This window comes from Polypterus senegalus, chromosome 2 (genome assembly GCF_016835505.1).
Source record: "Polypterus senegalus isolate Bchr_013 chromosome 2, ASM1683550v1, whole genome shotgun sequence".
Classification (NCBI taxonomy): domain Eukaryota; kingdom Metazoa; phylum Chordata; class Cladistia; order Polypteriformes; family Polypteridae; genus Polypterus; species Polypterus senegalus.
Window position 1 is genome coordinate 88,110,666 of NC_053155.1, and position 27,496 is coordinate 88,138,161.

Sequence of the window (27,496 nt, forward strand, 5' to 3'; positions counted from 1 at the left end):
TCTGGGTGTACAGCCGGCACTTCCGCCACACAGGGGAGTGTCGGCGGAGGAGTGTCGGGAAGCACCTGGAGCCCATCCAGGCATATAAGGGGCCGCCTCCCTCTATTCGATGGCTGGAGTTGGGAGAGGAGAGAAACAGAGCTCAGAGGAGAGGAGAGGAGAGGAGTGGAGGCGGTGAGAAGAAAAGGCATTGTGAAGAGGCAGGGACTTAAAGGGGTGATTGGTGCTGCGGCACTGGGTTTGTGCACTTATACTTGTAAATATAGTGTAAATAAACGTGTGTGGTGATAAAACATCATGTCTACCTGTCTGTGTCTGGGCTGTTCCCCACACAGTGTAAAGGTTAGCAATGTATACGTCCTGGCTGTCAAAATTTGTAGATAAATCAAAACAAATAAACAATTAAAAACTTACATTAGTATTATTAAAGATACACCTGACTAAAAACTATTTACTGTTCATTAATTTACACCTTGCATTTTTGCTATGGCTGCTTAAAACATTCTGGTTATTGACTCTTTCTGCTTTTCTCAATCTACTGTTTTGACCTTTGTTAATGTAATTCCTGTCCTTATGATCCATCTTCTAACTAGCTTACTTTAAACTGCTCCCACCCTGAGAAGTCAGTATATATACAAGTTACCCAAAGTATCTATACACACAAAGTGTTATTACATGTCAGTGACTGGTTCGTTTGTTTTTGAGTCTTTTAATTTATGCTATGGATAGAAATAATTTTACTTATAGTATGATTAAGAAACACTGCTTCATTATACCAATTAATGTTGCTTTGTTACAATGTTTCCCAAATTCCAGTGCTATGTACTTTTCAGTACTACATGAAATCAAAATGAAAACCCAGTTTATGTTTTAATTGTAAATTTAATTTGAATTTAATTTGAAAAATGTTATTGAGTCTACACAGGATTATGAAATGAAAACAAGTACAGCACATTATTTTTTCTTAACAAAAGAAATAAAGAACTGTTCTCTGAAACCATGCATGTCACTTGCCTTTACAGTAGGGGTATTCATTTATAGATCTCAATGGAGGCATTGTGTGTAAGCTCTCTGTGTCCCCATTTTGCTTAATTGTATTCATTATTTGTCCAATTGAAAATAGTGCTATATAGCCTCTGTGTACATACATGCCAGAGCAGCCAAAAAAAAGAACAAAATAAATCGAAAGGAAATATCTGTTATATATATATCTATATATTATGTAGTACCTGCCAGATATTATAAAGACTACACACAACGTGTTTCACCCTAATTGAGGCTCATCAGGTGTATACACTTATGCTTCCCATTGTGGGCATTGAATATCGGACATCAATGTACAAGGCAAAGCTCCAACCGTTGCAACACACTGACTGGTTTGCTTATTTCACACCCTGTTGAATGGAGTATTACATGCATAGGTCTCATCTCAATCTGATATTTGGTTGGCTACCTACCAGGTAACGCCTGTGGTTGGTCGGCCAGTTGGCAGCCATCGGCCACGTCCTCTCATTTGCGTGAAGCAGATTATAGACGTTATATAGTACCTGCCTGTGTGGCGCAACATTTGAAGCAAAAGTGCGTACACCTAATGGAGATCAAATAGAGCGAAATGTGTTGTGTACTCTTTGTATTATTTGGCAAGTACTATAAGCCCAGCATGGGATAACATATTACAAATACTGGATAATTAAAGTAAAAATGCAAATAACAGTGCTGAACACTATAGCACTATTAAAATGTGTACATGTAAATAAACATATTTACATATTGTTTACATATTAATACAAATTAGGCCTAACAAAACACTAATATAGTAAAAAAAAAAGATAATTAAAAGAAAAATGCCAGGCAAAGAAACATCTTGGCTTAACTAGGTTCCACCTGTTTTTACAACAACTGCAATAAAGTATTTAACCTTTTAAACATGAAAAAGAAAAGAAAAAATAATAATTTTCATTTATATAGGGCATTAAATGTCAATAACATTATTTTATTCTTTTTTCACATGCTCATCCTTCGGGTGAGATGTAAAATTGATGTCCTTACTTTCTGCGGTTATTAAAAATCCCTGGACATCCTTTTTTAAGAGCAGGGTGTATCCCAAAGGCCTGGTTAAATTGACCACCACACCCTAGTCATTTTGACCCCCTAATCATACTCTGTCTCTAATTGGCTAACACTCTCCCACCATATCACCACCTAACAGCTAATGTGTGGTGAGCGTACTAATGCCAAAATGGCTGCCGTTGCATCATCCAGGTGTATGTCAGTGGTGGTTGAAGTGGTTCTCCTCTCTTTAAGTGAAGCACTTTTCAGTAGTCAGAGAAGCACTATATAAATGTAAAAAATTATTATTTTAAATGGATCCAAATTACAGTCCTTATAAAAGGTATTCAAACACTTTTGAAGTTTTCACAATATATTGTTATACAACATTCATTCACAGTGGATTTAATTTGTCTTTTTCAACACTGATCAACAGAAAATTAGTCTTTAATGTCAAAGTGAGAGCACATCTCTGTAAAGTGGTCTAAGTTAATTATATAAAAGTCAAAATAATTAATTTTACAAGTATTCACCCCTTTAATATAACACCTAATTAATCACTGATGTTGTCAAACTGATTTTAGAAGTCACATAATTAGTTCAGTGGAGATTACCTGTTTGTAGTTAATGGTTTGCAATTGATTGCAGTATAAGTACACATTAACTTGAAGGTCCAGCTTTTGGTGGGTCAGTATTGTGGCCTAATACAACACTCCAGGTAACTTCATGAAAAAGTGATTGAAAAGCACAAGTCACTACATTTCCTGTGGAATACAATTAAATCAGTTTTTAAGAAATGGAAAGAGTATGGCACAGCTGTAAATGTGCCTAGAACAGGCCATCCACATAAAATAAAAAGATGAGTGAGGGAGACAACCAAGAGACCTCTGATAACTCTGAAGGAGTTACAAGCTAAAGCGTCTGAGACTGGAGAGACTGCAACAACTGTGCTTCAACAGTGCTAGCTGACAAATGAATAAGGTAGCTTTTTTAAAATCCTGCAACCCATTAAACTACCTTAGTTTTGCAATATTTATAATCTAGTGAACGCATATTTTAGAAACCATAGAAGTGTGATGACTTAAGGTTAACTCTGTAGCAAAGATTATGTATAAAGTTTTTATAGATTTAGCTAAACTGAAATGCAAGCCTTTTCAGTAAGGTATATTTAACATTGCAATTCTACTTACAAAGTTGCAGCCAATAAGAAGAGCTTCTTTTTGTGAAAATAAAAACAAATAACATTCATCCACAGTTTTACATGAGTAAAGGAATTGTAATAATTGCATTTATATAGGGTTTTTCTCGCTACTCAAAGCACTTTACGTAGACCGAGCAGAACCACTTCAACCACCACCAACGTGTGGTGTCCACCTGGATGATGCAATGGCAGCCATTATTGCTCTCACCACACATTAGTGAGTAGGTGGTGGAGTGAGAAGGATAGCCAATTTGAGACAGGCGAAGATTAGGGAGCCAGAATGAATGAAACCACGATGGGCAACTTAGTCAGGATACACCCATTTCTTTTTGAAAGATGCCCAGGGATCTTTTATGACCACAGAGAGTCAGAACTTTGATTTTACCTCTCGTCTTAAGGGCAGAGTCATGTTTACAGCACAGTGTCGCCATCACTGCACTGGGGCATTGGGATCCCCACACAGATCACATGGTCAGCACCCCAAGTTGGCCTCCCCAACACCTCTTACAGAAGCAACCATGGGTGTTCCTAGATGGCCTCCCATCCAAGTACTGGCCGAGCCCACACATGCTTAGCTTCAGGTGGATGACCTGTTCTGAAGCACCGGTTATTTAACAATATACAGTAACTGAGTAAGCATTTTCTGGTATAAGTGATAAATGCAGCAGGAAAGTCATCAACATACTAATGAAACTGAATACTGTGTTTCTGAATTTTACCTGTTGATGGTAACATATATTGAAAAATGAGAATTGGTCCTATCTGTGTACAGGAATGAGGGTGTATTGTCTTCAGATATCTACTTAGTATGAAACTAAGTTGATAAGCATGAAGTTAAGTATCTAAGAACAGTGCTTAATAGGCCAACTGAATTCTCAAGCCTGTGTAGTAGAATGCAGACATGAATAGAATCAATTGCTGTGCTTATGTTTAAATGCATAATAATGGTTGCATGTCTTAGATCGGAAATCATAGTTATTTACAACATGAGTTAAAGCACTGTATGTGCTGTGATCATGGCAAAAGCCAGTCTGAAATTTCTCATAAAAATTGTTTTAAAATACAATTGAAATATTGCTACCTTACAATTTTGTCTGAAACTTCAGGATATTGATCCTCAAGGTTAATTTTTATTCAGATATCCACGTCATCTGTTTCTTTTATAATTTTTATTTATTTTGGTAGGTAATTGTCTTGGTTTGTTGTATGTGTTTATGTATAACAAATCATTTTAATATAAAATGTTTTCACCTTTTACATGTTTAAATCTCCATTTAACTAATAGTTATTTTAGTAACTGCTCAGTGCTCTTAAATTTAGAGCAAAGACTTGACTGACAGCTTGCCAGTTTCTTTTGTTTGTTGGCTTTTTATATGGGGATCAGTGATTCATGTAATCTAAATATTGCAATGTTATGAAATATGTGTTCATTTGAGTGTCTGAATTAAAAAAATGAATGGATTAAGTAAGAGTTAATGATGAAAATATCAACTTCTGCTGAAAAGCAGCAAAGATTGTCCATTGCTTAAATTGAAATTAAGCTGGACCACCGACCTAACACGTTTTGTGAATGCTGCTGAGAGCTTTCACAGTTGATGATGATAGCTGAGTGCTTTATTTACTTTTATTGTTCAATGTACAGTGCTATTTGTTGTTCATTGTACATTTCTGGTGCTTGCCTGCTGCCTCCTCCATTTGCTTAATGTCATTATGGTGGTTGACAGGGTCACGCTTGCTGCGAGGCTCGTAAGCACACTCTGTGGGCTTGTACACTCCGCGGTGCTTGCAGGCCAAATCCTCACACTGGTGTGTGACATGACAGTGGTTTAGGTTTAAAGTAGACCATGTACATCAAGAGAGTCATGAGATATTTTTCTCAAGGTAGATGCAGCATTTGTGGCATTCTTTACTGTGTTTTTTTGTTACTCTTGCTTGTTTTGTCTTACTGTTTACTGTACTTTTTGTTTTGCTTTCTTTTTCATTTTTTTAGTACATTGTGTTCGATCTCTGGAGCAAGCTAGTTTTAAGGTCTAGATTTTTCTAGATTAGTAGAACTGTAGGTATACAATAAACCCTGTGTGTCACATCTTATGACCCGTTATCTTTTTACTGGTGAGATTAGTATTTTGGGTTAGTGGGATAACATTTATGTACCACTTTGCCCTCGCTATTACTTCAAAACTCAAGGTTCAGCGGAATGACATTAATTCTTTTGTACCAGCTGGATTTTCATTTGCAAAATGTGAATTAGTTGCAATAGTAGTAGTGAGCCTAATACATTTTTTTTATATTACTTCCATATTTCACACCTCAGTCTTCTTTTTCACAAAAACAAAAGAATTAAATGAGACAACCACTTTGAAAGTAGTATAAACCAGCATCTTCTGTACATCTCCTGTAAAAAGACATTTGTAGACTCGCTTAGTATCATACACACACAACATGCTTCAAGAGCTGCTATATGTCATTTGTCTGTGTAGTTCAACTAGAATTTAGGGGAAAGGCTGCAGCTGCCAGTAAGAGAAACACTGATAATCCCTTTGAATCATTATGTCTAGGAAGAGAGAATTGCATTGCTTTTCTTCTTACTGTCATTTTCTTAGTGTCACAATGCAAAATGACAGTAGGAGGACAGAATGGGAGCATTTCAAATGTTAAGGTAGCACAAAATACAGAGAAGTTAATTCACTAATTGGAAGTGTAAGTGGGCCAGCTGCCAGTTTTTAATTTCTCTTAAGTATTGTACTCTGAAATACATCTGTCAGCTCAGTGAGTTTGTGGTCTCAGGGCAGCCAGAACTCTGTGTGAACTTAAGTTCTTGTGCTAATGGTATCAACACAGGCCCATACTGTATGTGCATGTAAAAAACAATTAATGCCAATGTTGTCATGGTAAGAGAGGAACACATCTGCATGTTCAAGTACATCTTGGATTTGTGCAACTTTGTTTTTATTTTATCAGGTTCTTCCTCTTGAAAACCAGATGAAAGAAACCAGACGCTTTCCTCGAGCCCTTAACATTGGAATGGCAATTGTCACAGCTCTGTATATCTCACTTGGTACATTGGGATATCTTCGTTTTGGTGATGATATAAAAGGCAGTATAACCCTCAATTTGCCACAGGATGTCTGGTATGCATTTAATTGTATATTGTTTAAGTTATATTGATAATTTAGTCTTGCTTTAACATATATTCCTTCCTTATATTCAGGTAATATGTCATACTGTACTGGTTAGTAATGCTGCTTCACAGTTACTGAAGAGTAGGTCTGAACCCTAGTCCTGGTCACTGCCTATGTATAGTTTGAATGCTCTGCCTGTGCCTGTGTCAATTTTTTTTTCAATATTGTGGTTCTTCTTTCATATCCCATGTTAGGTTAATTGGAAGCTTAAAGTAGATCAGAGTGCAGGAATGAGAATGCATGTCTGATTGTATCCTGAAATAAACTAGCAACCCGTCCATACCAGAACAGGTATTGATGATTGAATGTACCCGTCTGGAATTCAAAATTTAAATCAGGATAAGCTGGAATGTATTAATTAATTGGTCTATAAACCTATGAATGGCAAAAAACAATACCAAGTCAGAAATTCTAATGTCGTTAGTAATAAATATGAAGTTCTGATGAGCACATACATGAAGCATTTATCCCTAGTGTTGAGAGATTCAGAATCTATTCTTCAAGCGTATTCTTTCGACTGTATTCCACTATTGTATTCATTTACAATAGCCTCATGCAGACTTACCATTCAATGAAATACATCTTTTTACTCATCCATCTATTTTGTAAATTTGCTTTCTTCAATACTGGCTTATGGGAAGCAGGAGCCAATCTGTACAGTGCACCTAATGAGATGCCAGCATATTCCAAGGATTATTTGGACACACGGCCACACTCACTTACTAACACTGTGCCAATTTATAGTTGACTTTCATGTTGACAGCATGTCTTCAGAATGTAAGAGGAAACATGAACTCCTGGAGCAAAGCCACCTTATACCCATAATGAACATGCAAATTCCCCGTGAAAGGCACCCCAACCAATTAAACTGAGATCAATGCTTGATGAGGTAGTGATGTTACTTGCTGTAAATCTATGCCCTCCATAACTGTTACAGTTAAGTGAAGTAGTAGAAGTGGAAATAGTACAAATAGTATTGTCACATGTGAAATTCTTAAATACAACATGGCACTACACTTCACTGTCATGCTAAATATCTTCTTCTTTCTCTTAATCTTTTCCCACTTCTATGTAGGGTTGATACCCTTGATCGACCTTCTCCATATAGCCTGGTCCTGCACCACCTCCTCAGTCAAACCCTTTTCCTTTAAACCTTCTTTTACTTTATCCATGCACCTCCACTTTGGTCTCACCTACTTTCTCTTATGCTCTACTTCCATGTCTGTAATTCTTTTGCCCGCTTATTCATGGTCTCTTCCATCAAATTCCAAACCACTTCAACCTCCTTTCCTGCACTTTCTTAGATATCTCTCCCACTTTTGTTGTAACTCTGATTGTTTCATTTCTTATTCTAGCCTCATTATAACTCCACACGTCCATCTCAACATTCTCATTTCTGCCACATCTAACTTCTTCTGCTGTGCTCCCTTTACTGTCCATGTGCCTGCTCCATACTGTATATCAGTGCTGATCTTACCAGTGTCTTTCCTTTAACCTTCACCTTAATTCTTCACTCACACAATAATCATGGTGCCTTCTTCCAATTGTTCCATCTATACTGCACTCTTGGGTTATCTCTGTATCTAATTTTCCATCTTGGGCTACCACTGATCCTAGATGTTTAAATGTGTCCACTCTTTTCAATAGCTCTGTCTGCAGACTAACTTCTAAATCCTGATCATATATATTCTGTCCTCTTCCTACTTATCTTCAACCCTGTCTCTTCCAAAGCACTTCTTCATTCTTCTAACTTTCTCTCCATTTCTTATTTCGGGTGCTACACAACACAATGTCATCAATAAAAAGCATGTTCCAGGAGGTTTAGCCTTTTATCCCATATCATGGTAAATAACTAATTTTAACTTAATATAAGCATGATTTTTAAAAAGTATTTTATGTATATATTTAGAAATATTGCTATTTACCATGATATGGGAAAAAGGCAAAACCTCCTGGAGCATGCTTTTTATTGATGACATTGTGTTGTGTAGCACCAGAAATAAGAAATGGAGATAAAATTAGAATATTTCAACTTTTTAGTCTTGGGCTGGTTTTAGTATAATTTTGTAATCAATATTTTAACACTTCCTTTAATATTTCTATCCATTACTAGCGCCATCTATTGGTTAAATCTTGAACTATTCTTAATATGAAAATGTCATTTCTTAATTAACATGGATTAATTGATCAATTAGTGAAACTGATTATTGATTCATGTATTGTCATCAGAAGTGAGTAAGTGTGAAAAATTTCAAGTAATTTAGACAATAGGAAGTGGGATAAATATCGATTAAAAGATTTATACCACACAACAAACAGGTGAAGTTAAAATAAGTGTGGTAATAAGAATACAAAGATGTGTTTTATTTAATAGAAAATACAAATAGGCTTACCTAATGTACTCCTTATCACAGTTTCTATACCAGTTGTACTGTGACTTTCCAAGCTTGATACAATGTAGAAAAAACCCTGAGAAAGCTCCACTATAGATAGCACTTTGAACTATATAGAGTAACAACATGATATATAATAGCTGCGTTGATTCATGTTGCAGTGTTATTCTGATTTGACTTTTGATAGGTGTTATTCCGTATTGAAAAGTGTGAATGAACTGCAAGACTGCAGTATACGGTTTGGTTTGATGAGGCATGCTGAACTTTGCTGAAGAAAGAGGGAACATAGATTTGATTGTGCTCAATAAATTATTTATTAAAGTTCAGAAATAAATTGATCCTTGAGATTGTGCTCATGCTGTGCCTTCTGCCCCTAAAGTCAATCTTGTCAGCAGGTTTTAGTTTTACAACTTATGTATTATTCACTTTTATCAAATGCATTTTTATTATAAAGTTTTCAAGCTTGGATTTGAACGTTGCATCAGAACAGATATTTTTCTTCCAGGTTTTAATTGGTTATTTTATAAGTAGATCGGCGTTAGTTTATTATTTAGGATAGAGTGCTAGAAAATTCAGAAAGTGCATTGGGTCATTGACGATGAACATATTTCATAGTGTTATTCTCAGAACAGTAAACGATGGAAAGACAGCCATAACGGATAAGTGAGTGTTTTCATCTTATCACTTTGAATGAGTTTGAACCTGGTATGTCATCTTTTGTGGAGTGTGCATCTTTAGAGAAGCAACAGTGGATAGTAAGGAGTGGATGAGAATCAGGAGAACATTGTAAACGATAATTTGATTTGGTGATGACCAGGTTATGCAGGTAACTATCAAGCTATGTTTTCAAAGAATAATGGACAACCTTTATAAAACAGCTGAAGCAGCTACAGCCTTAAAATTAACCTCAAAAAACAAAACATCATGGTGCTACTGCATAGAACAAGGATAATCAAAGTTTAAGTAAATGTTTATTGAGAAACAATCAGACTGGTTTAGTATTTCTGTTAATGAAAAAGCTTGTATACAAAAAAGAACCAGTAAATACCTGTAACAAATAAAACTAAACATAGAATAATAACAAAGGAAATAAATGGCTTAGTTGTTTACATAGAATGTAGCAGATTATAGTTTCAGAAACATGAAGGTTGAGGAAGTAAGCAATCTGAAGTGTGGACATTTCAATTCTGGGTAAGACAATTAATAAAGAAAACAATCCTCAAAATGTGTGAAGCTTGTATGAGTATGGAATTGGAGGAGATATCTGTAAAAGACTGACACAGTTAGGATAATGCAAAATGAAAACAAATCAGACTTTGGAACTTTCTTCCCAGATTTTCTCTTTTTAGAAATAAAATAGAAGCCTCAAGAAAAGGGATAAAAGTCAAAGGAGAGTGCATAAAAGATTATACAGCATTAGAAGATGCAGGAAGCAGAATACATTGAACCAGAAGAATGAAAATCTGTTGAAAGGACAAAAAACCTGTAGATGAAAACGTCCATCAGATCTAAATCTGAAAATCTACTCTTTTTTATTCGTTTTGCCAACTCTGTAGCTTAATTAGTGAAGCATTTGCATGGTCCTCTCATCTTAGAGGAAATGGATGATGGTTGGAATGCTATTTCATAAACGTGGAGTGAATTCAGGGCAATAGTAAGTCACCTCAAAGCAGCCCCTGTCTATACAGCCCATGCCGCAAAGAGAAATAACCATATGGCTTTAACTGAACCATTAAACCAGACACACTGTTCTAGCAGTTGTACGTTGCTCAGTGCATTGTTTGATCTTTCAGTAGGTTGTATTTTTATACCCTTTTAGAGCCCAGTTTTTTGACAAAAAAAGTTTGTAGGTTCATTTTATTTGAATTTTCAAGTGAAACCTTTTATAGCAATTTTATTAAGGAGTATAAAAACTCTGGTAAAATTTAGAGACTATATTTTAAATAATTATCCTCAATTTTAGAACCATGGATCAGAGTGAAGATTTTTTTCCTTTACTCATGCAGCTCTCACTAAAAAGCTCACTGTGAAATATTGGTTTAAACAAAATAACCATATCAAGGCATAAAGACTTAAAATTATCTAACGCATTCACTAGAGTTGGATAATCCTGTTTCACTTGTTTTAGAATTTTTACAGTAGCTGCAACGTGAAAGAATGTCAGATTGCAAACTGAAGGCAGGCAGGTTTTTGGGTGATAAAGGAATAAATAAAATGGGAGGTGACCTGCTATTTTCATGACAAATATTTATTTATTTGGAAAGTGTTTCTTCAAAGCAATCTCAACAAACTCCTCAATGCAAAGGTGTTAACTTTAGCAGAGTTTCATAATGAGCAGTGTTTTTGTCATAACATTTTTGACACCTTAAAAAGTTTCACTCACAAATAATGGTGATATTTTCATTTTAGAATGTAGAATGTTGTGTTTTTTTTCATGCTCAGAGATTTTAAATTGTATTCCTTAATGTCCCAATTCTACATTATATACAGAATCTGAGTTAACAACTCAAATCTGACTTTACTTGCAAATACAACCCCAAATCAGAAAAAGTTGGGACAGTGTGGAAAATGTGAATAAAAAAATAAAGCAGTAATTTACAAATTTCCCTTAACTTTTATTTCATTGCAGACAGTATGAACACAAGATAATTCATGTTTTTTTTGGTCAACATCATTTGATTTGTAAATAAACATCCATTCTTGACATTCAGTCTTGCAACACATTCCAAAAAAAGTTGGGATGGGGGCAATTCAGGGGTAGTAATGAGGTATAATAACTAAATAATGATGTGATTTGAAACTAGTGATGTTAACAGGTGATTGCAATCATGATTCAGTACAAAAGCAGCATCGAGGAAAGGCCTACTCCTTTAGGAGCAAAGATGGGCAGAGGATCGCCAGTTTGCCACCAAGCGCGGGCAAAAATCTTTGAAATGATGAAGAAAAACATTTCTCAAAGATAGATAGGAAGAGATTTGGGCATTTCTCCCTCTACAGTGCATAACATAGTGAAAAGAATCAGGGAATCTGGAGAAATTACCGTGCTCCAAAGGCCAAGGGCGCAAGACTAAACTGAATGGCCGAGCCCTCAGATGGCACTGCATTAAAAACCGTCATTCATCAATAAATGATATAACTGCGTGGGCTCAGGACTACTTCAGGAAGTCACTCTCAAGCACTACAGTACGTAGTTACATTAGGAAATGCCAGCTAAAACTGTACTGTGCCAAAAGGAAGCCCTACATAAATAGTGTCCAGAAACGCCGTTGACTTCTCTGGGCTCGGAGGCATCTGGGATGGTCCATTGTGCAGTGGAAACGTGTATTGTGGTCAGACGAATCGGTTTTTCACATCTTTTTTGGAAGAAATGGACACCGTGTGCTGCGGACCAAAGAGGAAAAGCACCATCCAGACTGTTACCAGATACAAGTCCAAAAGCCAGGGTCTGTCATAGTATGGGGTTGTGTCAGTGCCTTCTGCAAAGGTAACTTGCACTTCTGCGATGGCACCATCAATGCTGAGAAGTATATCTCAGTTTTGGAGGAACAAATGCTGCCTTCAAGATGACGTCTTTTCCAGGGAGGCCCATGCTTATTTCAGCAAGACAATGCCAAACCACATACTGCACGCATAACAAAGGCATGGCTGCATAAGAAGAGGGTGCGGATGCTTAACTGGCCTGCCTGCAGCCCTGATTTGTCTCCTATAGAGAATGTTTGGCGCATTTTGAAAGGAAAAATGCATCAACGAAGACCCCGTACTGTTGCGCACCTAAAACGTTGTTTGCAGGAAGAATGGGACAGACTAACACCTGCAACACTTAGTCACTTGATTTCTTAAATGCCTAAACGTCTTTTAAGTGTTGTTAAAAGACAGGGGAGCTGTACAAAGTGGTAAATGCTGTACTGTCCCAACTTTTTTTGAAATGTGTTGCAAGCCTGAATGGCAAGAATGGATATTTTTTTACAAATCAAATGATGTTGACAAAAAAAAAAAAAACCATGAATTATTTTGTGTTCATAGTTTCTGCAATGAAATAAAATTTGAGGAGAATTTATAACTTGCTTTTTTTATTCACATTTTCCACACTGTCCCAACTCTGATTTGGGGTTGTATTTTTTGCTTTGTTCAGAAGTGTTTAGATGGGTTACCTATTAATACAACAATTATTACATTCAAATTAAAGAAAATGAAATATATTCAGAATTAAATGTTAAGTCCTGTGTTTTCATTAATGGTGTTACAATGCAAAACCAAGTTTGCCTGGTGTTAACGGTAAGCCTCTCAGCCACACAGCAAACCCATGCGTCTTTAGAGGGTGCTCGACTGTAAGAAATCCATCCTCTTTTTAACCTGTCCTGTTGAACTGTCTTTCATAAATATTGACATTGGAAAATAAAGTTGGAACAGTTATCAAATAAATCTTTATTTTATTGAACTCATTCCACTGCTGGGAGCAAAATTGATTGTGACTTCTTCATGGGTGGTGCACACTTGGTGTTTTCAGGTCAAAAGTGTCATGAGAACTACTTGTATCCTTCTCTATAATTAGTGGCTTTCATAAACAAAATGAATAGCTATTTTTTTTTTCTTTCAAATCTTGTATCATCAGATATTATGGACAAGATTAAACTATCTTTAAGTTTCTTTTTGATCTAAACATCTAATTTAATGTGTTCAACAATTCATTTATAGGAACACACTCATTTGTAACCTCTCACTTCCTTGCACATTTTCGGTTATAATTAGCAGTCAACCTAACCTGCAATTTATGAGAATGTGGAAGGAAAATTGGAATATTTAGAGAAAACTCACACTGATATAAACAGAACATAAAAATTCCACACAAATCGGTCAAACTTGAAATCAGCCTTTTGAAGTAGTGAACTAGCACTAACCTTTGTGTCACAATGTCACTATAATTTAATCTTTTTTCTCCTCAGAGATCTTTTTAAAATGGAATACCTTTTCTTGTCATTTTAATTGTCCATCCATTTTAGGAACTTCTCTAATACAGGTTTATGGGGAATCAGAGCCTATTCTGACAGAAGGTTGCTAAATGCCAAGAGGAAACCAACTCTGGATTGGGCGTTGGTTCATTGCAGGTCATAATAACTTACACACTCACTCACTCTCTCTCACAATTTACAGTTGTGAGTTACCATAGAATGCAAGCAGTTGAACTTTGGAAGGAAGACATATTGTCTGGAGAGAACTACATGTAGGGTGGATTTATAAAGTATTCTGACCCCTTTACATGTTTTGCTATTCTGCAGCCTTGTGCTAAATTTATTTAAATTTATTTTTTCTTTCCAGATCAAGCAACTCTTAATACCCCAGAATGAAAAAGCAAAAAAAAAAAAAACCCGCAGGATTTGTACAGACAGGTTATATCACAATAAGATTCATATCCTTGGATTTGTGGATTTTCTGCCATTCTTCTCTGGAGATGCTCTGTCAGGTTGGATGTAGACCACCGGTAGACAGCTATTTTCAGATCTCTCCAGAGATGTTAAATTGAGTTCAGATCTGGTCTCTGGCTGGGCAGAGTTGTCCCTAAGCCATTCCTGTGTTAGCTTTGCTTTGTATTGAGAGTCATGATCCTGTTGGAAGGTGAACCTTCAGCCCAGTCTGAGCTCCAGAGCATTCTGGAGCAGGTTTTCATTTAGTGCATCTCTGTACTTAGCTCTGTTCAGCTTTCCCTTGACCATGTCTAATCTCCCAATCCCTGCTGCTGAAAATCAACCCCAGCATGTGATGCATCCACCACCATGCTTCACGATTAGAATAAAATTACCCAGGTGCTTAACCGTGCCTGTTTTCCTCCAGATATGATGTGTTTTTTTTTTGTTTTTTTTGAAGACCAAAGAATATTTTTTCTCTAAGAATGCTTTAGGTGCCTTTTGCAAACTCTAAGCCAATTTTCGTTTACCTTTTACTGAGGAGAGGCTTGTGTCTGGCTACTGTATTGTAAAACCCAGATCAATGGAGTTTTGCAGTGATGATTGACCTTCCGGACTATTCCTTCATCTCCACACAGGTTCTCTGGTTAACCTGAGTTACCATTGGGTTCTTGGCCACCTCTCTTATCATGGTCCTTTTCACATGATTGCTCAGTTTGGCCTTCATTCGGAAGTGCCATAATTGCTCCAATCTTCTTCAGTTTAAGAATTATTGAGGTAACTGTGCTTTTGGGTACCTTTTTTGTACCTCTTCCCCAGATCTGTGTATCAACACAATCCTGTCTCTAAATAAAACAGGCAATTCCTTTGACCTCAAGGCTTGGTTTTCCCTCCTATACAAATTGTCAACTGTGTGACCTTATATAGACAGGTGTGTGCCTTTCCTAATTATGTCCAATCAATTGAAGTGACCACAGATGGACTCCAAACAAGATCTAGAAACATCTCAATGATGATCAATAGAATGGAATACACATGAGCCAAATTTCAGAATCTTTGTGTAATGGCAAAGGGTCTGAATACTTGTGTCAATATGATATTTAATTAAAGTTTTTGTCAAAAAAAGTCCAGTTGCTTTATCATTCTGTGGTATTCAGTACTGCATGATGTGAGGAAAAAATGCTTTAGCACAAGGCTGCAACATAGCAATGGAAGAAAAGGTGAAGGGGTTTGAATACTTTCTGAATCCACTGTATAATTTGATTTGATTAGATATTAGATAGTTTGATTGTCACATACTGTATACTGCAAGAGCAATAGTGAAATTCTTTATGGTGATGTATCAATAAATGCAGAAGATAAGTGAATAAATAAATACAGTAAATATGAGTAAACAAATATAACAGAGTACAATTAGATGCAAACCAGCAGGTGAATACAGTACACAGAGTAAGTAGGATCAAGTTATTTGGAGTTCAGTGACTTGATGGACTGGAGGATGAAGCTGACTGTGAAGTGGGTGGAGCAAGTGCTGAGGCTCCAGTAGCAGAAGGCAGAAATGAAAACGGAATGAGCTGGGTGGCTGCCATCAGGAATGATCAATTCAGATCTGCTCGGACATCTGGTTGAATAGATGTTTATAAAGGTGTGAAAGGTCAGGCCCAAATATTTTAGAAGCTATACAGATAGTCCTTTGGAGCAGTTTGCGATCCTGACAAGTGAGGTTACCAAGCCACACTGTGAATTATCTGGTCAGAATACTTTCAATAGTGCTGCGGTAAAAGTTCACTAATGTTTCGGTTTCCATCCCAAAGTTCTTTAGCTCCGCAGCTTTTTCAGAAAGCCATGTCAGATAGCAAATACTGAGTTTCTTCAAGTAAGACTGCCCAGATCTGAAGAGAGTCAAACATGCTGATAAAATACATCATCTTTTATTTCAGTCAGCAGATCTTTATTTCATGTTTATTTGGTTGTCTACTTTAAGTCAGGACAGAGCTTGAGTGCATATTAAAGCAGTAGTGAATGGAAGGTAAGAAACTGCCCTAAATATGACACTAGTTTCACAGGTAACGGCTACACACTAGGCACGTAAATTGTCAACCAACATGACAGTTGGAGCAGATGAAGAAGCCAAAGTCCAGGAGGAAAGCTACAGTAGTTTAATAAAACCATACTGATAAATGACAATGCTTCCATGCAGCCTAATGAAAATATAATACAAGATACATCAAACATGTTTTTCTGGTGGTGTGGTAGCCACTCTGTTTGCTGCACTTTTTTGTTTCAGGCTTATTTTCTCTGATCATTCACATCACTCACTGATGATCTGATTGCTGTTCTTTGGTGCTGGAATCACTGATACATTATGGCATGGCTGTTCAGATGTGCTTAACTATATATGTTGTGAAAGGACCAGACTTGACACACTTAAAAAGGTTTGGGGCAGCCACCTGTATATTATCCCTGGTTGCAATGGGTTTGTTGTTTTAGAGAGATGTGTCTCTGTTGGAGTCCAGACATGAACTGATTTGGAAAGATGGTGGTTTTAAGTGATCTGAACAGAAGTGGCCTCCTTTGGACGTCAGTCTAAGCATTGGGACCAGAAGTGACATCGACTCAGGTGCTGGAAATGGAAGTGGCGCCACCCTAGGCAACAGAACCTGAAGTGACATCCTCAATGCTAATTCAGACAGGTTTTCCCGCAGCTGGTCCGCAGAGATAACAGGAGAAGGTTTAGTGCACCCCGCCACCCCATGGCCTGGAGTGGAATTACCTTCGCTTGGTCTATACAACGTCCTCCTACTCGCACATGTGTGACAATGTTTTATTTTTTTACTTGTGTGGCATCATATGGTTGGCTTTTGTTTTCTGTCCAGTGTTGCTGAGATTAGCTGTCTAATTGGGAACAGAAAGTTTCAAGATGGATGGATGAGTGCATATTTTGTAATCATCTACAATTGCTATCTTCTGAGAATGTCATCCTCTTTATGCTGTACTTTCTGACTTGCAGGATTTACCAAATGGTGAAAATTCTGTATTCATTTGGAATTTTTGTGACCTACTCGATTCAGTTCTATGTCCCTGCTGAGATTGTCATTCCTGCTGTGAGATCTGGAGTCAGAGACAAATGGAGGCTGCCTTGTGAACTGGTGGCTCGAGTATTGATGGTGTGCGTAACCTGTGAGTAAACTGATATTTTATTTCATTCACAGCATGCATGTTGAAATCAAGGTAGGCAGTTGAAGTGCTTACCTGTTTTTTGTCAAGAGCTTGAAGCAAAAGTCATCTATTCAAAGTGGAATTGTATATATTGTGTTAACCAAGTCAAACAAAAATAAAGAGGTACTTAACCCATGAGATTGTTTACCCTGCTGAGCACATACCAAATTTCAGACTTGGTGAATAGGATTTGGTCATTTATGATTGACCACAAGATGTAAAATCTAAAAACTTTGAATGGAAATTCTGGTGTATCTTTCAACAAGTGCGTTTATGCATTTTTAATGTCTTGATGGAGCTTCTTTTGCTTTGCTATGACCATTGGATGTGGCTCACTACCATAAATTGGTTTAGATTTGTTCATATTGCCTTAGTTATCAGAAAAAGAGAGAGTGTGAAATTCTCCAAGGCTTGCGGACACGATTTTGTGACCTTCTGAAGTGTCACAGACCCTCTTCAGTTGGGTTTTCAATTCAACCTATAGTTAAATAGTGATTTTGGGTACATTTTTTTTCCTTCTTTCAAAGCTACTGCTACTATAAAATGTTCTGTAGATAAGATAACTGATATACTGTATTTGTTTCACTGGCATGATCATGTGTTCATTTCCTTGGGAAAAATAAGATTATTAATAAAAGGGAATGTCTGCATGTTTTGTTTTATTTGAAGAAAATCCACCATACTTCATGGCATGCAAAAAGTTTTCTATTGTTATTGAAAATGGATTCCCCACCAAAGCAAAGGAGAATTGCATTAGAATGTTTTAAAACAAAACTTTCTGTCTATATACTCCACACTTTTTTCCTCATAAAGCCAAAAGCTACTGTTAACCCCCAACCTACAATGTCATCTGACTGTTGATATGACATGTGATAAAGTATATCTGTTATTTTCTCAAAATAAGCTTTGACTCCGCATACTGAAAGTCTTTATGTCATTGTATATTTATTAAATTTAAATAACTGTGTTATGGTCTTCTAACATCGAACATTAATGGTAAACCTGTTTAGACTCAAACATTACATAATATGTTGAGAACCACATGACCCTCAATCACATATGAATGTGTACCTAATGACCTTTTCCCCATTATTACTTTTAAACACACTTTCTCTTAATAGTACACTAACTCTGTATTTGCCAAAGTGCTAGGATTTTTTGGCAGCAATACACATATCAAACTATGCAGAACTCCATTCAGATCTTGCACTCATTTTCTAAAACAAAGTCCATTCATATTTTAATGCCTCTTAATCTAGTTTGGTTTGTAGTGGCAATAAACATAGTAGGCAATCAACACTTTCTTTGCCACTACGGCTGCCTGTAGTTGGCCACTTAGTTCTTAATCAGCCATTTCTAAGATCAGACACACTTTATTAATATCACAGGGAATTTCAAATGCAAAAAAGCAACAAACATAAATAACAATAATACAGACTCAAGACAAATAATAATCCAATCAATTGATAAATAGATAAAAAATAAACTTAACTTAAGTACATCGGGTGGAAGCAATGAACTGCATGATAGCAGTGGTCAAAAGAGAGTCCCAGTGGCACTTCTTTGGGCACTGTGGTGAAATGAGCCAGTGGCCAAGACCGCTGTCTCTTTAGGGGGTGGAAGGGATTTTTCTTGATGGCATCCAATTTTACCACCATCCTTTTTTCCACAACATCTGCCAGTGTTCAGGGTTATCCCTGTGATGGAGGAGACGTTCCTGATAAGTTTGTTCAGGCATTGTACTTCTTTTGAGCTCAGATTGCTTACCTGTGAACACAACACTGGCTACTATGGATTGGTAGAACATTTCCAGTAGCTTGCTGTACACATCAAAATACTGGAGTCTCCTTAGCAGGTACAGTCAGCTCTTACCCTTCTCGTACAGTGCCAGACCAGTTTGTTGTTTATGTGAATGAACCCCCAGGTACTTCCACATCCTCCCCCTGAATGGTGGCTGGTATGTCAGAACTCCACCAGCAGTTCTTTTGTTCTGTACAATGTTCTTAAATTACTTAATTGAGATTATCACATATAAGTGAGCATTAACTGTTCTCAACAGCTAATGATAGGTGAGAAGGTTGTATTGATTTATTTAGAGTAGCTTACCCTCAAATCATCCCAGCATTTAATTTGTCTATTTTAGCATCCTATACTGTGATGTAAATGAAGGTTCCGTGGAGAGTTGTGATAGTTCTTTTAGATAAACCAATGCCTTCAAACATCATAGAACTGGAAAGAGGAATAGGCCAGAATTCCTCCAATGCAGTGTTAGAGACTACATCTTCCTCTTCAGCTTTTCCCATTTCTATGTGGGGTCGATGCAATGCAATGTAAGAGACTGAAACAATTTAAATGATTTCCTTCAAGTTCTACTGCTACTGAAGATGTCACTATCAACTAATGAATTGCACATGGATTCTGCATGTTGGCTAATTTTTGGTTAAATAAATAATGACAAAGTAAAATCTGTTTTTTGTTTTTCACCTGAATTTAGAATTTACCTGTTTTTTGGATTTTGCCAAACTAGTGGATTTTCATAGCATACTGTAGCTAAGTTGAATATTTAGTTGTTTATTGTGTTCTAGTCTGTGCCATATAGCTTTAACTTTACTTTTGCTTTAACTAATGTTATGTAAAGGTTCATACTAGCTCGATAGCTCTGCATCTGCATATTTTGGAGCATTTCTTTCAGAGTCTGAAGGCAGAGAAAATCATTCTTCTTCCAGTTTGCTCCGTTATAAGTGATTTTCTGTTAAAAGTACATTTGTGTTTATATATCCAAGGCTAATATAATTGTACAACATATTGCATGCCATTTCATGCAAGTTGAAAGTTTGCTTATGGCAGCATAATCTGTCCTTTGCTTTTAATGTATTCGGAAGTGTATGGCATCTAAGCTATTTATGTGATTTAAATGACCCTGAATGCTCTGTCTTTCACTTTTGCATTTGTTTATTTATTCTGATTGTTTTAGAAATTCTTTGATTGAACTGACTGTACAGATAGCCTTGGAGCACATCAGCATTTTAAATATAAAGTCTTATTTGAGAGGGATCAGAAAAATCAGGACGAAATACATTGTACCTCACTTTATCCAGGGACAGTGGTTAGTTAAAGGTATTTGAAATTGGCCACTTTATTTACATCTTGCTTTGAGACAGAAGATTTGTGACATGTACAATGATTTGCGGCTTTAACTCACTTAAGACTTCGATTAAAAAATGAGACTGAATGCATGACTTGATATTTGAAGTCTGATTAGTGATTCCATTTCAGACTTGACTTGACACCTGCGAAGAAATTCAGAATTGGATTTTTAAGACCTGAAGCTTGATATTAAAGATACAATTTAAGCAGTTTCTTCTGCTGTGGGCTGAGAGCACACAGCTAATAATAAAGTAGTGCAAACAAAATTAACCTAAGCGGCAGACAGGACACAAAAAATGACAAATGTGCTCTAATTACTGTTATTGCGAGATGTGGAATTAGACCATGCCTAATACTTCTGTCTTCATGTGCTTCTTACCCAAAATCCTGCACAATTCGTTGTATTGCCTACCAGTGCTAAGTATGTGGCATTCACATGATAAAACTGGCAGGACCTAAAAGAAGAGCACAGCACTTGGAGATGGATCTAATGTTGTGCCTCAACCTATGTGAAGGCTTTACTCTATAGAACTTTAGAATATTGGGGAAAACTGAACACCTCTAAAAAGTTAATTAATGAATTCAGTTAAGGTGGTCTACATAATTCACCACGTAAACGTAAAATAGACTATCAGCACTGTTTTTTATAATTTGATGTTTCATAATTGAACCATCTAAATCATTTTAGACATGCAGAGGGCATTTCAAGCACTTAAAGTGCAAAAATCAGACCCCTGATACTTGCTTAGGGCAAACAAATACTTCATCTTAAACATAGTTTTTGATTATTTATAGTTGAAGGTTTACCATATACTGAGATGGGTTCAGCATGCTGTATGGAATCTCCTGACAATAGATTTATACAGTCTTTCTTTCTCTCCTTCTTTCTATTTTTGTAACCATGACATGCTGGTCCTGAGGCAGGTTATTAAAATAGGCCAGTTCATGACTTATGCTACTGTCTTACAGAGGACATGACAGGAGGTGCTAAAGAAAGCCCATTCCATTATTTCAGATCTCATACACCCCAATATCCAGCAAACGTGGCATTTAAAATGATCTGCTCAATGTATGACCAAGAATCTATTCTAGAAGTATCAACAAGATCAATTAGCTTGCACTACTGATTTAATTTAACAGAAGGTGGAGATATGCTCTGGAGATGGAGAGGAATGAAGGTCAGTAGGAACAAGACAGAATACATGTGTGTAAATGAGAGGGAGATCAGTGGAATGGTGAGGATGCAGGGATTAGAGTTGGTGAAGGTGGATGAGTTTAAATACTTGGGATCAACAGTACAGAGAAATGAGGATTGTGGAAGGAAGGTGAAAAAGAGTGCAGGCAGGGATGAGTGGGTGGAGAAGAGTGTCAGGAGTGATTTGTGACAGACGGGTATCAGCAAGAGTGAAAGGGAAGGTCTACAGGACAGTAGTGAGACCAGCTATGGTATATGGGTTACAGACGGTGGTACTGACCAGAAAGCAGGAGACAGAGCTGGAGGTAGCAGAGTCAGAAAGGCGAGATTGTGTTGTTTTGGACTTGTGCACAGGAGAGATGCTGGGTATATTGGGAGAAGGATAGTGGTGCCAGGAAAAGTGGAAGGCCTAAGAGAAGGTTTATAGATGTGGTGAGAGAGGATATGCAGGTGATAGATGTTACAAAACAAGATGCAGAGGACATAAAAATATGGAAAAAGATGATCCGCTGTGGCAACACCTAATGGGAACAGCAAGAAGAAGAAGAATCCTTAGCTCATAAACCTTTTCTTTCAGATGCATGTTACCTGTTTTATCTATCTATCCATCCATCCATTATCCAACACGCTATATCCTAACTACAGGGTCACGGGGGTCTGCTGGAGTCAATCCCAGCCAACACAGGGCACAAGGCAGGAAACCAACCCCAGGCAGGCCACACACACACTTGAAGCACATACTAGGGACAATTTAGAATCTGGGGTTGCTGACCAAGTGATGTGTGTGGATCCCAATGCCCCAGTGCATTGACATGGACACTGTGCTGTACAAATTGTGCATTCCTTTGGATTAGATGTAAAAAATGGAGGTTCTGACTCTCTGTGGTCTTTCAAGATCCCTGGGCACTTTTTGAAAATAGTAGTGTTTATCCTGTTGTTGTTGCAAAACTGGTCCTTCTAGCCTCTTAATTATCCCCTGTCTATAATTGGCTATCTATCTCTCTCACCCCTATCTCTCGCACCTAAGAGCTAATGTGTTTTAAACATATTGGTGGAAGAATGACTGTAGTGGCATTATCTAGGTAGATGTTACACAGTGGTGGTGGTGGTTGAAGTGGTACCTCTCTGACTATGTAAAGTGCTTTGAGTAGCGAGAAAAATGCTATTTAAATGTAATTATTATTATTAAGCGACCTTTGAGTGACCAAATACTTCCCACAATAGACAGAGTTGTTATTAATTACATGAAACCAGTATACAGTATGCCAATGACATCGAGCCAAAGCTTTGCCTCTTGGCAGCCAACACATGGACTCTACCTCATATTTTTCAATGAGTGCCAGTATGAGTTAGCTGTGTAATAGCAGTCTAGTGTTTCTGCCTGTTTATATGCTCTCTTGTGTACACCATTACCTACACACTGGCACAGAAGTGGGGAAAAAGTGTTCAGAGTTATAAAACTCATTTGTTAGTCAGCACTGTCAGTTAAGACACACTGTTGGTTTCTGTTTTAATTGTAATAGCCAGTCTTAAACTTGAGGACTAAGAGGAGTGCGAGGAGGCACTGATCAGAGTCTGAGAGAGAGAAGTTAGCAAGTAATTTACAAGGAAAGGCTGATATGAGAATGTAGGGAAGAAAGGTGAAAAGATGATGCAGAATACTGTAGTTGAATTGCATAGTAACTATACAATTATAAATCATTTGCTGGAGTAACAATTAACCATTTTTCATTTAATTGTTTGGAGTACATACAGTACATTGAATATTATTAATTTTGTTTATTAAAAGCTGGTGCAGTGTCTTCAGCTAATTCAAAGAACTAATTCTGTTTTTGTGAGTTTGCCTATTTGTATTACAACAGTAAAACGCATCATTAAGAAGGAATGACTTAACCTACTTTATGGATTACACACAACACCCCTTTGATTATTATGCCTGAAACTTCCACCCTGTTAATTTATTGATTTTTATTTTTTCATAATTGACTTTTTGCATCTTTAAAATCTTTCATGAAAGTCCTATGCATCACCAATTCAGAAACTTACACCTCCAGCATGCAGAAATGAATCCTGGAGCTGGATGAATAAGTGAATAAAAGAGTGTAAGTGGAATCCTAGAAGAGTCTCTGTCAAAGGGAATCTTATATTTATCGAGGATTTCAATATTAAAATATATTCTTCCAAGGGCTGTCTGTCAGTTTAGTCATTTTGCTTTTCCATTGTTACAAAATGTAATTTTTGATATGCATTTGTTATAAGAGATTTAATGCAATCCAGTCTGCTAGTTTTAAATCTATTCCAATACTTTTTTTTTTTTAAAGTTTTAAGCAAATTTTATTATTCATTCTGAATTTTTTCCTTTCATAGTAAACTCAACATTGTTCTTGGGTATGGTGGGGAAAATTAACTGGAGATAAAGGAGTAATGAAAGAGATTGAGCAGATTTATAGGTATAAACTACAATGGATTAAAACCATAGAAGTCAGTCAGTCATTTTCCAACCGAAAAAAGAAAATTACAAAAAGGCAAAACCAAGCATTCCAAAATAACAAAACTTGATGTCTTTGAACTAACTAGTACTAAGGAAGATTTTTCATTTTTTTCGGTGCTACGTTAGAATACTAAAGAAGCTTGAGTGCAACCTTTTTATAGTAGGACCCTGAAGACATCAAGCACTGTATCACTTCCTGTCCCTTGAAGAGGACTTTGGGAGCAACAAATGGCACGAAAACAAGACATTAAAATATTTTAACATTAATAAAAAAAAATTTAAAAAACAAAACAAAACCTCAATTATTGCAAATGTCTACTTTTTATTTGGAAATCTTATGTTAATGCAATTTCTGGTGCAGAGTTGATAATATTGACTATATGATGGATGACTATATGATGGAGAGCAAAAAATAAATTTAGCATTAAATATTGTAGCAAAAAAGTGTAACCCAGTAAAAGTTGTTTTATAAAGTATAAACTGCAAACACTCTACTTAATACTAACTTCTGTAAAGAAAAATGCATTTTTGTGAGTTCACAGGGGATGTAAATGTAGAACAATAAAGAATGATTTCTTACTTATTTTAGAAACAAAGGTTGTATCATTCAATTACAGCTCTTTCATTATCTCAATTACAAAACAAGCCTTTATTCTGTACTTTAATTAAAATCGAACACTTTCCTTTGGTTTATTTGAGTGACCTGCAGTGTTTTAAATGACCAGCAGATGTCAATAGCCAATTTATTTCCAGGCTTATATAAGTGAAGCTCCTAGGGAACCGGCTGTTTACAGAGAACTCGTAAGGCATTTTAGCAGACCATTTATCTCCTCTTACTCTTATAATATCACTGTAATAAGATTTCTTGCTTTAGTTTAAAAAAATGTTTATTGGTAAGAACAACAAAGCCAGGCTTATTATTGGCTTCTTCTAATAATTGTTTTTTAATTGATACTCATTATTTCATATTCATTATCCGTTCTTCTGACTAGGTAAAATGGTGACTTTGATTATGTTTTGAGGATTTTGAGAAACATTTCCTATGCGCACTAAAGGTCAATGGATGCCATAAAGTTAAAACAATATATCAAGAGATCAAATAAATGTATTTAATGAGAATTGTTTGACAGGGACTTTGCATTTAAGTTAATTTACTTTCACACCTTCTAAGATTAAGCAAAATAACAACATAATATTCTATCATGACTGATTCAATGATTTTATTTTTCAACACGGAAAATGACTGTATCTGCATGGTTGTTTTCCCTCTGTACTGTTATGTGAAGCCTTTGTTTTTCATTTTTGTTTTGTTTGAAATATATAAATCCATGTATTCATTCTAATCATACTCAGTTGAGAAGCAGAAAACTGTTAATAGAATCGGGTGTAAGGCAGGACCTAACCTAGAGCAGGGTGCCAGTCCATCGCAAGACACACACAGATACTAGGGCAGTATAGCTTGGTCTGTGTTTTTGGGATGTGGGGGGGAAAACGGGTACACATTTACAGGATCGTTAGACATTTTCTTGCCTGTGACTAAAATATTGACTCTCGGCTTTATCTAGGTACACTGATTTAGAGAAAAGCTCCAAAGACTTGATGGTTGCGTGACTCCAAATGAGGCAGCACTCCGTTTTAAAATGATTGTGATTGACAGACAGTCTGTGTGTACAAGCTTTGATATTGTTGTTTGAAAAAGAATATTACAAAGTTGATCCAAAAAAGGAAATGTTTCATAATGTTCCTCTATCTGTCTATTCTTCCTGCTGTACACTATAGTGTATCCGTTGCTCATTATCATTTTGTCAGATACGAACCTTGCTGGACATGTTGCAGCCTACTGTGGGAACACATTGCATGCGTAGCCTAATCAGTCATACTGGTACTGCAGAATAAAACTCTAAAGGTTTTCATTAAACACCCTAATCTCCCTGCTTTGGTTTCTGATGCTGATAAAAAGGCACCACTAATTAGAACCACAGGGAAAAGAAAAACTATTAACTTGGCTAAAATAATCAGCCAGAAGACACTTCACATACACATTCAGTCAGCAGTTCATATTTCAACTAAAGGATCTGAATCAAATGCCTTTAATAAAACTGACATCATTGGAAAAATATTTTCTTGTTTTAATGCCCTGACAATGTGAAGTCAACAGCCTTAGCCTAGGTCAAAATTAAATCAATGCTTTGTATTCGTAAATTTCCCAAAATAAATATTTGCTCGACAAATGTTCTGAAATGATGTACAGATTCTTGCAGCCTTTGATAAAAATGTTTGCCTTCTTCTGGCACTTTATTGTTCTTCTCATGATGTGTTCTTCCATAATATGTAGGCATCATAGTCTTCAAATGGGTATGTATTGTACAAGCTCAGGTGAAGCTGCAACTGAAGTGGTACTTTTTTCACATTTGGTTTCAGCATTCAATGTTTTTGGAGACACTTTTTTTTTATTTTACTTACATTACTTACATTTTAGCCATTTGCCGGATTTGTTCAGCTCTGCCTGTCATGTACTGTATGCCAGCCATAATGTGCCATATGAAAGCTTACTTATAATGTGTGGAGTGTATGTTTCTGTCACTTTGCACAGATGAAACATACCAGCTTATGTTGCTGAGCTGAAACAGAACACCTTTTTAACCTTAAGTCAATGAGGATAAATCTTTTAATTTATTGATGTCCGGAATGTTCTATGAAAAATTAAGTCGAGAGCTATTCACTGATACATATATGATGTGGGCATCATAAATGTTGGTGTAATGCACTCGCAGGCAATAATGTTTTATACTGTATGATGCAAACTTAATTGAAAGGATTTCTTGAGCGTTCTGTTCATAAATTTGTCAAGAGAGACTTTGGGTAAATTAGAGTGAAGCTGCAGTCTGGCTTATACCTTTTGGGAAGAAATTATAATTTAAGATGCTTTATGTTTTAGATTCAAATATGTAGAACTGTACAAAATGTGATATTGGTTTGTATATAATTTTTCAAAAACTACATAATTACACTTGTGCTACTGAGAGTAGTAGTCTTGTTACATGTATTACAATATTTCATTTTACTTATGAGTCTAGCCTGATTAATTGATCTTTATTTTATACGGTGGCTAACCCAAAAATCAACAAGTTACTATACAAAGCATGCAAAAATACATTTTAAGTATAAAGATATCAAAGTGCAATACATAATAAATCACGAGGAATTAAAATGAGAA

General features: G+C 36.4%; 1 protein-coding gene across 3 annotated transcripts in view; it reads left to right on the top strand.

The window, feature by feature from the left end:
* The window catches only part of slc36a4 (solute carrier family 36 member 4), a 786,828-nt gene that overhangs the window by 99,455 nt on the left and 659,877 nt on the right, over positions 1 to 27,496 (top strand). For all 3 annotated transcript variants that reach the window (XR_005632559.1, XM_039744147.1, XM_039744146.1), the window contains exons 10-11: positions 6,212 to 6,381; positions 17,238 to 17,407. Coding sequence is in view for 2 of the 3 variants with exons in the window: in XM_039744147.1 (XP_039600081.1) it covers positions 6,212 to 6,381; positions 17,238 to 17,407 (340 nt within the window). In the remaining variant the exon portion in view is untranslated. The remainder of the gene's footprint in view (positions 1 to 6,211; positions 6,382 to 17,237; positions 17,408 to 27,496) is intronic.